The 12232-nt window shown below is 40.4% G+C and overlaps 1 protein-coding gene and 1 non-coding gene across 2 annotated transcripts in view; one reads left to right on the top strand and one right to left on the bottom strand.

Annotated features, from left to right (window-relative positions):
• The window catches only part of POLG (DNA polymerase gamma, catalytic subunit), a 50885-nt gene extending 38821 nt beyond the window's left edge, over positions 1 to 12064 (bottom strand). Inside the window, exons 1-3 of the mRNA XM_075207775.1 lie at positions 11727 to 12064; positions 10415 to 11051; positions 10135 to 10330 (exon numbers count right to left, since the gene is read on the bottom strand). Coding sequence (XP_075063876.1) covers positions 10135 to 10330; positions 10415 to 10995 — 777 coding nt within the window. The 5' untranslated portion in view covers positions 10996 to 11051; positions 11727 to 12064. The remainder of the gene's footprint in view (positions 1 to 10134; positions 10331 to 10414; positions 11052 to 11726) is intronic.
• Positions 12065 to 12159: 95 nt separating this feature from the next.
• On the top strand, positions 12160 to 12232 carry TRNAR-UCG (transfer RNA arginine (anticodon UCG)). Its single transcript has one exon. It is a non-coding gene; the product is annotated as a tRNA-Arg (tRNA).

Genomic DNA, 12232 nt, shown 5'->3' with positions numbered 1-12232 from the left:
GTAATGCAAAAGATGCTGCACATACACTAAATAGAATTTGATATAATAGCTCAGATAAAGATAAGTTTGATTTTGTTTGCTGGAAGAAACATTTTAACAGAACAATACAATTTGCTTTGTGTGATTTAACCCTTATTATACTTGAAGTTTGGGATGTTTTTAGACTTTTCAATGATTTCACAGTTATGCAAAAGAATCTTCAGACACTTATTAATAGGTGACAAAAAATGAAAATATTGGACTTTATAAAACTGCTGCAAATAATTGCAGTGGACAAGTCAGGGTACTCACATGTGTCTCTGACCAGCGGGGCTAGATGGAAATGTCCCGGTCTTTAGCTTTGACTGACAGGCTCCTTTTCATTTAACTTTATTGTTCCATGTGCAATGAACACACAAAAACGGGCTACAATAAAATGGTGGCTGACAGTGATCCACAGAGGCTGCAGATGAGCGGGGGAGACTGGAAAACGGAGACCAGGTAAGTGGGACTCGAGTATAAGCCGAGGGGGGCTTTTTTCAGCACAAAAAATGTGCTGAAAAACTCGGCTTATACACGAGTATATATGGTATATATTTTATTAGTGCACAAAATGAACCATGCATCAGTTGCACATAAAATCACTGTGTTCAAAGAACAAAACCAACAAAACATGAATGTCACACAAAAACATAATTCAATAAATATTTACTGGAAATCAATGTGACTTTTGCTGTTGCCAAGGTGAAGCCGCACATTTCTGAACTTGTCTCTAATAGCCAAGTGCTCTCATATCATTTTCGCAACAAAGTCTGTTCTTTTTCTTCTTTTTTATGTCTAACATCCTCGAAAAGGATTGCTTGCAAAGATACGTTGTAACAAACAATATGAGTATCTCAAGGGCTTTCTAAGCAATAAGACGGTACGGTACGATTTGGTGACACAAAAATGTTGAGCGTTGTTGTTCTGAAGAGTTGCTGTTGAACCTGGCTCTGCTAAAGTTCAATGATTTCGTTGAGGTACTCATCATTGACATCTGCTGTTGCAACACTGAACGTGAACGGTTGTCTCACCCATGCTGGATATGACTCTGGTGGGGAAGTATCCGTCGAGAGACTTTGCGAGCTCATCTAAGTGCATGGCAATTGCTTGCTTCATTTCCCCGGGTATAGAAATGTCTCTGATTCCAAACTCATCTTCGAACCTACTTACACAGTCGTCCAGCAGCGGAAAGTTTGCGAAGTTATCATTCTCTGTTTGTTGTTTCCATAAAGGTAGCTTTTTTTGAAAAGCCTTCAGGTTTTCTTCCGCTTCGATTATGTTGACTCCACCCCCCCCCTGCATCTGTTGATTGAGAGCATCGAAGATATCGGCCATGTACGCCAAAATGAGAATGAACTCAGGATTTTCGAAGCAATCTGCATGACAATGTTGGTGCTCTCGCAAAAACAGGGCTAATTCCACACGCATGGCAAAAACACGATTCAGCACCTTTCCCCGGGATAACCACCGAATGTTAGAAAGGTACAGAACTACCTTGAAGTCAAAGCCCATTTCATTACACAGCTATTTGAAGATGCGATGCTTCAGAGCACTATTTCGCACATAGTTAACACATTCCACTACAATTTTTAATACTGCTGCCAGTTTTGGAGGCAAGGTTTTTGTTGGCAACGCATGTCTGTGCAGAACACAGTGCGTAACAATGATGTGTGGTGCAGCCACTTTCACCAACACACCGAAACCAGAGTTTCATCCCAGCATGTCTGGAGCACCGTCTGAACAAATAGCAGAAACCATATCCCACGAAAGATCGTTGTCTCTGAAGAAGTCATCCACAAGTTTCTTCACGTTGGCTGCCTTAGTTGTTGTTGCAAGAGGCTTACAAAATAAAAAATCTTCCGTTATCATGTCGTCTTTCACATAGCGCACAAATACAACAAGCTGGCTTAGATTGGAAACATCGGTGGTCTCGTCGAGTTGGAGGCTGAATTTTGCTGGGCTTGAAATCAGATCTGCAACTACTTGAGCCAAGATGTCATTGCTCATGTCAGCTATTCTGCTGCTGATGGTGTTATTTGAAAGAGGAATTTGGGACAACTTATTTTCAGCAGATTTTCCCAGCATGATATTTTCCATCTTCAACGCAGCTGGTTTTACGAGTATTTCACCAATGGTGTGTGGTTTTCCCTGCTTTGCGATCAGGTACGCAACTTCGTATGATGCTGTGAAGATCGATTTGTCAATGAATACAAAGCCGAAAACAGGCAGAGTGGCCCTTTCATCGAATCTGGCTCTCTTCACGTTGAATTCAGCAAGCAGTGTTCTTGTATTTCCCATCTCCATGCAGCTTTAGGAAGTGTTCCCTTAGTTTTGCCAGTGCTAGACTAGAATTGCTCAACTTGGCATCGCAAATCATGCATTGAGGACGCTGACTTCCATCACATTCTGTTATACACGTTAATCCATATTGTACGTATTCGTCCGACCACTTTCTTATTTTGCTCAACATAGTACAAAGGGATTAGAATATTAAAAAGGAAATCACAAATTACGTACAATCACAACAGTCACAAGTCGACTACTGAGCGCATCAAGTTCCCTGCAGCACAGATATCAATGCCAAGCGAGCAGCCAATGATGGCCATGCGGAGCGTGACGTCACGAATCATACGAGTGGGGTGAACGGCAGGGCTACCAGTTCATGCCATGTATGGCATTCTTTTCCATAAATTACGCAACAAATTGTAGAATTTGCCATAAATATTCATCAATAGCCTTGAGTTTCTTATGGTGAAACATTGAAAATGCCATAAAAGTATTCTGTGAATGCCAAAAGTATATTAATGCGCCTGGCAACCCTGGCGAACAGAATGGACACACACCTCTGCCAAACCCCTGGGGTTCGATCAAACTCAAGTTAAGAACCACTGACCTAACCCGTCATTTCCATTCATAAGACTGTTCATATGCACAAGCTAGCAGCATCAGAGTGATTGACACTGCTGGCTTACTAACAAGTAGCTACTGTCTTCTTACACCATCATGGCTTTGGTGAAGTCAGAGCTTATAACAAGGTCTTCATAATGATCTCCTAGCTGCTATTTTGAGGTCCATTCACTGACCATGTGTCCAGTCTATCAATTTCCCTAACAGGCTCCCCTACACACCGGCCTGTCACACTTCCAATATCCACGCTGGGAGTGAGAGCCGTCGTACACAGCCTGCTTATTTTTTTTTTTAAAAAAATGTTTTTTATCTATAGTGTGCCGCACACTAAGCAGGCTGTGATATAATTCTATCTTAAAACAAGAAGAATTAAGAAAGGAGAAAATCCTTACTAAACTACACTAGCAGTAAGAAGTAAGTCCAACTCCTTGGGCACTTAATCTGCACTGAGGAGCTACAAGGGGGTTAGAAGAGGGGAGGGGTCTGTCAGCAGGTCACAAGTAACACGTTAACTAGTTAAGTGCTGTGACTGGATCACTGAAAAATAACTTCTGGTATAAATTTACTTAAAGGAAATAGCGCAGGGCGCTTATTTATATAATTGCACATACACTTAATTTTGATATTGTATATATTTTGGTAAGGGAAATCTTTAATTTATGAGACCATGGGGAAGAAATTTTTTCTTGTTTAACCTTGCTAGAGGAGATGCATTATTTCTTAAGGTATATATCTGATACAATAAGCCTTTGTGGATGGAAGTCTTTTGTGTGTTGTGATTTGGGGAAGTGGCTTGTTTAGGGTTTGTACCTTTCTTTGGGAATGTGTAGCCTGTGTCCAAGTCAGTATAAAAAGCACTGTCTTGTACACTGAAATGTTCTTCATGTTTCATCTGACCTGATCACCGGTACCTTCAACCAGTGTGAGAGCAAATAAACATCACTTGCTTCAAAGACCTGCTTGAAAACATCTTCAAATTTGCTGTATTCCTGTTATCTGCAGATTAGACCCTAAATTAAATCCGTTTTCCGGTTGTTTCTGAGGTTGGACCCAGCTTTTCCGGTATCACCGCTCTGCCTGCTACCCTGCAGCTCTGGTCAGTGTGATAGGCCGGGGGTAATCTATCCACAGCACCCCTGATCCAAAGTAAGAGGTCAGGAGTACCAGTCCAGGTATGCCAGTAACTGGGTACACTCGCAGCGTCAGTTACCCAGAAGAAACCCGGTACTGGATGCCAGTAAGGAATCTAGTGGTGGCAGCATTTGTAAGCCCCTCCTACTGCGGCAAAGTAAGCCCAGCCGGTTCCCAGCAGCAAGAGACAGAGTGGCATAGGCGGTCCATCCTGTCACAAGTGCCAACTCCCTCACTCCCCAACTACAACCCCAGGGTAGCAGTGTCCCACAGAAGGATGAAAGAGAAAACTGAATACTTATAAAGATAGCTATGGAGTTAGGAGTATGGTGAAATATAAACTGTTTTATTATAGCATAAACACAGTCCAGATAATGCAGGGTATAAGCAAACACAAATCTGGGTGTAGCTAGATAGCAACATTGATACAGGTTTAACTCTGGGAAATGCAGGCAAGCTGTGTGCTGGAAGTGATGGTAAAGGTTCAAGGACACATGGAAACAGAACACTGGTTAGCAGGATATCCAAGGCACATGAACAGAAGATCAGGATGGCTGGAACGTAGTAGAGTACTATCCAAGGAAAACAATCAGTGACCAGCAAGGTGCATGGTGAGGGGCAGGAATAAGTAGGGTGTGAGGCAGGTGCAGATGAGGAGAAAATGTCAGAGTATAACAGCAGCACCTCTAGTAGCACAGAGGTACTGCAGAGTCCTAACAACACCAGTGAATGTAAGTACATCCAGGTCATCTTTGAACACAAAGGGCACTTCCAACAGTCTATAACTTCATGGGCGGAACAGGGGGAGAGAAAGTCAATGTACAGTAAGGCGTGCAAAGGATGAGCACATGCACATCCATCCGATTCCATCAGGGCACCTCTCAGGTACGTGATTATCAGCCGTATGCATTGCACCAGCTACAGGGCAGGTGTAAGTGCTGAGTGATAGTGATGACGGACTTTTATGCACGTCACAACATGCGATTACAATTTTATATACAATACACATTGAAAACATCTCCATAAATGTGGGGGGGGGGGGGGGGGAGGGGGGTCATTTTTCAATGTCTTTTTCTTAATGATAATTTTTAAAACGTGACAAAAATTTAATACTTTTTTTTCCTGTGCACTCTGCTGGGACCTTATATTACAAACAATACGTATGTGCATCCTGCAATGTGTTGTGCCTGCCTCAATACGGCAAGTGCCGTATATGTAGAGCACCCTTACACCCGTATTCAACAAGAGACGATTCTTCAGATTCGCTTGTAGATGAATATGGATGGCTGTATGCCTGATTTAATTGCATCTTTTTTTAAAAAAACAAAAACAAAACGCACATTACGTTTGGTTTGCATTACTTGATGAATCTGTTCCGGAGAGCATACAAGACACTGATTAAGAACAAAGAGACATCATTGGAATAAAACTTGGATCACTATGGACTATTAAAGCCTTAAAGTCACATAATTATTTATCCAAATATTGTTTATAATACAGAACTCTTGATACTATTATAAGACTAGCATTGCTCTCAAGATCTACTGAATTTGAATATTCCCCACTGACCATTTTCTCTTTACTATAAACGGAATCTTGAATCGTGTATTTAGAGCTGACTAAGTTGCCACAAAGAAGAATTGGACTTACATTAGTTGTTATAAATCATCAAATACAAGTCACCATACAGAGACAATAGACTGGGAATACCTTGATTTTGCACAGCAAACATACTGAGTGCGTTTCACTCCTCTCACACATAGTCCTCATATGGTTATTCAAATTATTCAGAATTACTGATAAAACTGTCAGATCTATAACTGCATTGAATCACTATATTTTACAAATAGCACATTATATTTTTCCTTGTATAGGGCTGTAGTCAAGGAGGGAGATAGTAAATAGTGTAATAGAGTGATAAATAAAATAAATAGTAAATAGTGATTGAGCGTGATTTCTTTTAGATCTTTAAAATTAGCTCACCTTAAACTGTGAGATGTCACAACAGTAGACACAGTCCAAACAAACAATGTGTATAATATACAGTTCACACTCAGCTGGTAACTGCTTATTCTATACCAAAGCTGAGTGACATCACAAAGGCTGTTTATGATGTAACGATCACATGATCAGCCTAGTCAGCTCTTACATCTCAACCTGGCTGCATTTGCCTAATGAATGTGCGGAAACAAATAGCTGCTCCTTAGATGTGAACCTACAAGTAAGTTGTTTTCAATCTGTCCAAATTACACTTAATTAATCCCTTAACTGTAACCTAAAAGCTACAAGTATACCCAGGGCTGATGGAACACTGTAGTGTGGCAGGATGGCGCAAAGCTTACCAATGTGCCCCACTGATGCCGAAAAAAACAGAGCAGAGATCAGAATAGGTGCAGGGGTATGGGGTAGCGGAGTATATATGTATATAATTTGTATACATGTCCTATATCTTATAAATAATTTAAATCATCTATAAATATGCCTATGATCTCCAGTAATAATGTTATGGTGAATGTTATACTATACATCATGCCCTGCCAGGCCATTTTTGCCCACAGTGACATATTTGATTGTCTCACATTTTACATTTTAAGAATACAGATGAAGGATCTTGTAGGTTATAAGTTGTACAAATGTATAGGTCAATACAGTCAGTTTCTTTAAGAAGAAAATATTGCGGTGCTTCCCTGGTTCTATTACAATGCTGTCCATATTATAATTGTTGGTGAGGCACATGTATTTATCTGACCAGAGCCCTATCTGTGTAAGATTTTTATGTGCTCCCCATGTTTTCATGGGTTTCCTCCCAGAGTCCTAAAACACAAATAATAGGTGACACACAGCTGCTCCAAATAACCACCATAGTGTCTGTGCAACTCAAATGCAAAAGCTTTCTCCAGGACCAGAAGAGGAAGGTGATTCAGTCAAGTTAAATGGCGGACAGTTATGGTTACCGACAGCTGACCGTTTCAAAATTTCTACAGTGACTGGTCAATGTTTTGTGCTTCCACCTTCAGCGATCTCTCCCCATTCCAGCCATGACACCACCGGTAGCTGCACAGAAGTGCCATTCACAAATGACTGTGTTATTATTGACGGCTGATAATGTTGTTGCCTTACAATAGCCACATGCACTTTACAGACCAACAGCTACAATTATTATTTTGTTTCCTTGGGGAAGATTAAATTAGCCGCAATGTTTTGAGGAATATGGCCCTGCGCATTTTTACCGCTTATGCGGCAAAAAGTAACGCTCACTTTTGCTCGCCTCTCTATGAGTCCCGAGCAAAAGTGAGTGGATATTTCACTTAAAACAAAATCGCCGAGTAGTGTCTCAAAGTCGTTCCGTGACACTCCACAGCGAATTCTTTTACAATTGAATCTGCCCCGTTATGTATCAATTTTCTTCATTACTGAATATCGCGTAGATCTCCCGGACCACTGGGAGAGCAGGCCATTCTCCAGCATCCTGTGCACTTCATTAAGAGATGGGTGGGAGGTGGGCTTCAATGACACAATTAGTCACAAATTGCGTCATTTTGTCCCCGCACCCGCAATGAAATTCTCCGCACTTGCTTTCACCTGCCCTCCTCCGGGATTTTCCAGAGGGGAGATATATATCATTGGCATGTGAGGTTTACAATGATGCGTAATATGTTAGCACTTTATAAATAATATATACATTATATATTATAAGATTTATAGACAAAATGCTAAAATGCAGAAAATAAGTACCACAAGCATCTCAAATTTAGAGAGTGTCTCGCTGTGGGAATAGATGGAATTATGACTAGATTGGTAATTAAGCTTAAATCAGCCTTTTTCAGCCATTTAAGGAAATCGTGAAAACACTACCAATTGGGGGAAATTAAGAACTGGAGCAGGAAAACCCTCATTTAAAGTCTTCAGAGCAGACCAAACCTAAGCAGCCATAGCCTTTAGAGGATACCAGGGATTCACCCATTAGCAGAGGATTTGACTAACACACTTCCTTGGAGTTAGACTCTGCTAACTTCTTATTCTCAGGAGAGGAAACTGAAATGCATTTCAAAAAGAAATCCTTATGCAAACCAAAAGAGAAAAAGCAATACACCAAAATAACCGCAAGGAAGTCTTAAATTTCCCTGGGTGACACAACTTTTGTTGTCTCCATAATCCAACATAAGTTTATTGAGTGAGAGGGACACATTTTGCTATTAAAATGTGTATTTTTAAAAGCTTCTTGCTTGCTCCACTCACACATTTAAATGGTCATCCTTAAGAGCTTACTAAACATTGGTTTACAAAATAAAAAGGAAAATAAAAGGCAAGGGGAAAAGAATGCAGGGGGTTAATAAAGATCAAAAGATCTGAAACTCTGTCTAAAATAAGCTTTGGTCCCGCAGCGCACAATGATTTGCGTAATCACTTCTTGATTTCCTCCAAAGGAAACATATACAGTCATGGCCAAGAGTTTTGAGAATTACACAAGTATTGGTTTTTGCTGCTTCAGTGTTTTTAGATATTTTTGTCAGATGTTGCTATGATATACTGAAGTAAAATTACAAGCATTTCATAATTGTCAAAGGCTTTTATTGACAAATACATTAAGTTTATGCAAAGAGTCAATATTTGCAATGTTGACCCTTCTTTTTGAGCATCTCTGCAATTCGCCCTGTCATGCTGTCAATCAACTTCCGGGCCACATACTGACTGATGACCGCCCATTCTTGCCTAATAAATGCTTGGAGTTTGTCAGAATTTGTGGGGTTTTGTTTGTCCACCTGCCTCTTGAGGATTGACCACAAGTTCCCAATGGGATTAAGGTCTGGGGAATTTCCGGGCAATGGACCCAAAATTTCAATGTTTTGATCCCCGAGCCACTTAATTATCACTTTTGCCTTATGGCAAGGTGCTCCATCATGCTGGGAAAGGCATTGGTCGTCACCAAACTGTTCTTGGATGGTTGGGAGAAGTTGCTCTAGGAGGATGTTTTTGTACCATTCTTTATTCATGGCTGTGTTCTTAGGCAAAATTGTGAGTGAGCCCACTCCCTTAGCTGAGAAGCAACCCCATGCGTGAATGGTCTCAGGATGCTTTACTGTTGGCATGACACAGGACTGATGGTAGCGCTCACCTTTCCTTCTCCGGACAAGCGTTTTTCCAGATGCCCTAAACAATCTGAAAGGGGATTCATCAGAGAAAATTACTTTACCCCAGTCCTCAGCAGTTCAATTCCTGTACCTTTTCCAGAATATCAGTCTGTCCCTGATGTTTTTCCTGGAGAGAAGTGGCTTCTTTGCTGGCCTTCTTAACACGAGGCCATCCTTCAACAGTCTTCGCTTCACTGTGCATGCAGATGCACTCACACCTGCCTGCTGCCATTCCTGAGCAAGCTCTGCACTGGTGTTGCCCTGATCTCGCAGCTGAATCAACATTAGGAGACGTCCTAGCGCTTGCTGGACATTCTTGGGAGCCCCCTGAAGCCTTCTTCACAACCTCTCTACTTGATGATTCGATAAATGGTTGATTTAAATGCAATCTTACTAGCAGCAATATGCCTGTGAAGTGCTATTTGTGCAAAGCAATGATGACTGCATGTGTTGCCTTGCAGATAACAGAAGGACAAAGATGATTTCAAGCACCACCCTCCTTTTAAAACTTCCAGTCTGTTATTCTAACTCAATCAGCATGACAGAGTGATCTCCAGCCTTGTCCTTATCAACACTGTCACCTGTGTTAACAAGAGAATCACTGACCTGATGTCAGCTGGTCCTTTTGTAGCAGGGCTGAAATGCAGTGGAAATGTTGTTTTTGGAAAAAAGTGCATTGTCATGGCAAAGAGGGACTTTGAAATTAATTGCAATTCATCTGATCACTCTTCTTGACATTCTGAAATATATGCAAATTGCCATCATAAAACCTGAGGCAGCAGACTTTGTGAAAAATAATATTTGTGTCATTCTCAAAACTTGTGGCCATGACTGTACAAATGAATAAAATGTTTTATAAGCGAATACTCTCCTATAAATTTCTGCATCTACAACTTAATTTCCTCATTTCAGTTTTTAACATGAATAAGTTAAATGTACTTACTTTGATGAGATACTGTTCTTTAATGTATGCTCTATCAAAGCTGACATTGTGTCCCACTACTAGTCTTTCAGTCCAACTGTGTTTGTTCACAGCATTTGACTTCGGAGAAGTCTCAAGTGGGATAAGATCAGAGAGAGACATCTGGTTAGACCATGTGTATCTGTCTTCTATTAGTCTCCTGCTGCACCATGAATACCTGTAAATTAAACATATGTATAATACTTGAATGGTTGAAAAATAGAAGTATAAACTCAATATTTATTTACAAATAATGTCTCACCAACATTGGGGAGAAACAGCCACGGCCAGCGTTGGGCACTGCCCCTCAGACATACATACTTCCACATCAAACACCAAAGCTTTTTCATCTGGAAAGTCAACTTGCTCCTTCTCTCCTTCTACGGTATACTTGGTCCACCCAGTTTGCCAAGCCCATTCTTGAGGCATATCTGGCAATTGGGACTGCAACAAATCATTAGCTGCCTCCAAGTATGGAAAGCTTTGTTTCTCAGCTAGAATTCGGAAATGTTCTTCAATATTACTGCCATACATCTTAGGTAGCTCTAAAGCCACATCCTGGACAGTGAATGTCTCTTGGCCCCAAAGTTCATGACTCTGCAAATGGTCTTTACTCTTTTGAATGTTTTCTTCAGAGTGCTGTGATTGGTTACCCCTGAAAATTTGCTCATGAAGTCCCTTGGAAAGCATCTGTATATTAAGTGGGTTCAAACGTCTCTGCGAGGTATCTTGTGTACGGTCTTCATTTGGTAAGTGTGATGCCATTGTGCACTTGTAGTACCTCAAGTATTTTATCTTCCAGCAGCGCAACAAATATTTTCTTCTCTGCAGCAGCAGATTCATTTTGCTTAAATTCAACAGCTTCTGCAGATTAAGTCCTCTATAGAACCCTATGACAACTATAATTTGAATAAGAAATAGTATTATTTTGTGAAATAAAATAAAAAGTTTAAATATGATTATAGTTCAAGAGGGAAATGGACTTCCTAGATTTTCACTATGGAGACATAATAATCTGATGTAGATGTACCCATGATAAACGTGTATAGCACTTTGCTATGTGTATTCAATAGATAAAGCCACTCAGGGATTTAGCGAAAAAAACTTAGCTTGTATTTCAATAGGGTTCTGCATCCTCAGGACGAACATATAAAATTTATAGCTGCAACTTTATTATTGACAAAATGTGTGTATTATATAGAATAAAACTGCCTATTGTAAATTATTCTGGATATTAGAAGTCATCTTTATAACCTGTATAAAAGAACTCACTAAGTTACCCCATATATGTTACCAACATAAAATATGACTTTTAATTAAATAGAAATAATAATGAAAAAAAACAAACAAAAAACATACATCCCAAAAGTCCAAATGGCCAAAGTATAACGTAAACCAAAGCACTTGTGTTTACATCTATTACCTCTACATGCTTTATATATAAAGTAGAAGGAAGAGCAGGTAGGATTTGGAAGCCAAAGAGCTGAAACATATGCAATTGTCAATATAAAATCTTATTGTGTTAACTTAATATAAACAAATAATAGTAATTAATAATGAGTAAGCCTCCATACATTACTGTGTGATACATCAATGAGCACATCCCTATGTACGTCTAGCACACGTTCAGCTAATAGCGTCCCGGTATCTCCGGTGCATCCCACGTGCTGGTGACGTCACACTACGCCTTTCCTGGGCGGGAGTTATCTGCTTGGACCGCAATCTCCACTGAGGCCCCAAAAGCCAGGCACTGAATTCCTAAAAGCCTTCAGCCAGATAGATGTTAGGTCATCAGCCATTAACAAAAGAACACATGCATATTCGTAGAAGTCCCTTTTAGGTACTGTGACGTCTCCTCCATATCCTCATTCATGTGGTCGATCACGTGTCGCCTGTAGAACGCTGATAGAACTAAAACAACTATACACAGTGTAAATAAACCTCAATGAGCAGATGTCAGTGTGTGTAAACGTTATGTACTGTCTGTACCACATGGTTCTAACGGATGGCCGCGTGGCCTAATGGATAAGGCGTCTGACTTCGGATCAGAAGATTGCAGGTTCGAGTCCTGCCGCGGTCG

This window comes from Mixophyes fleayi, chromosome 4, assembly GCF_038048845.1.
Source record: "Mixophyes fleayi isolate aMixFle1 chromosome 4, aMixFle1.hap1, whole genome shotgun sequence".
NCBI lineage: Eukaryota > Metazoa > Chordata > Amphibia > Anura > Limnodynastidae > Mixophyes > Mixophyes fleayi.
Note: the sequence above shows the minus strand (reverse complement) of the source record. Positions and strands in the feature narration are given on the sequence as shown.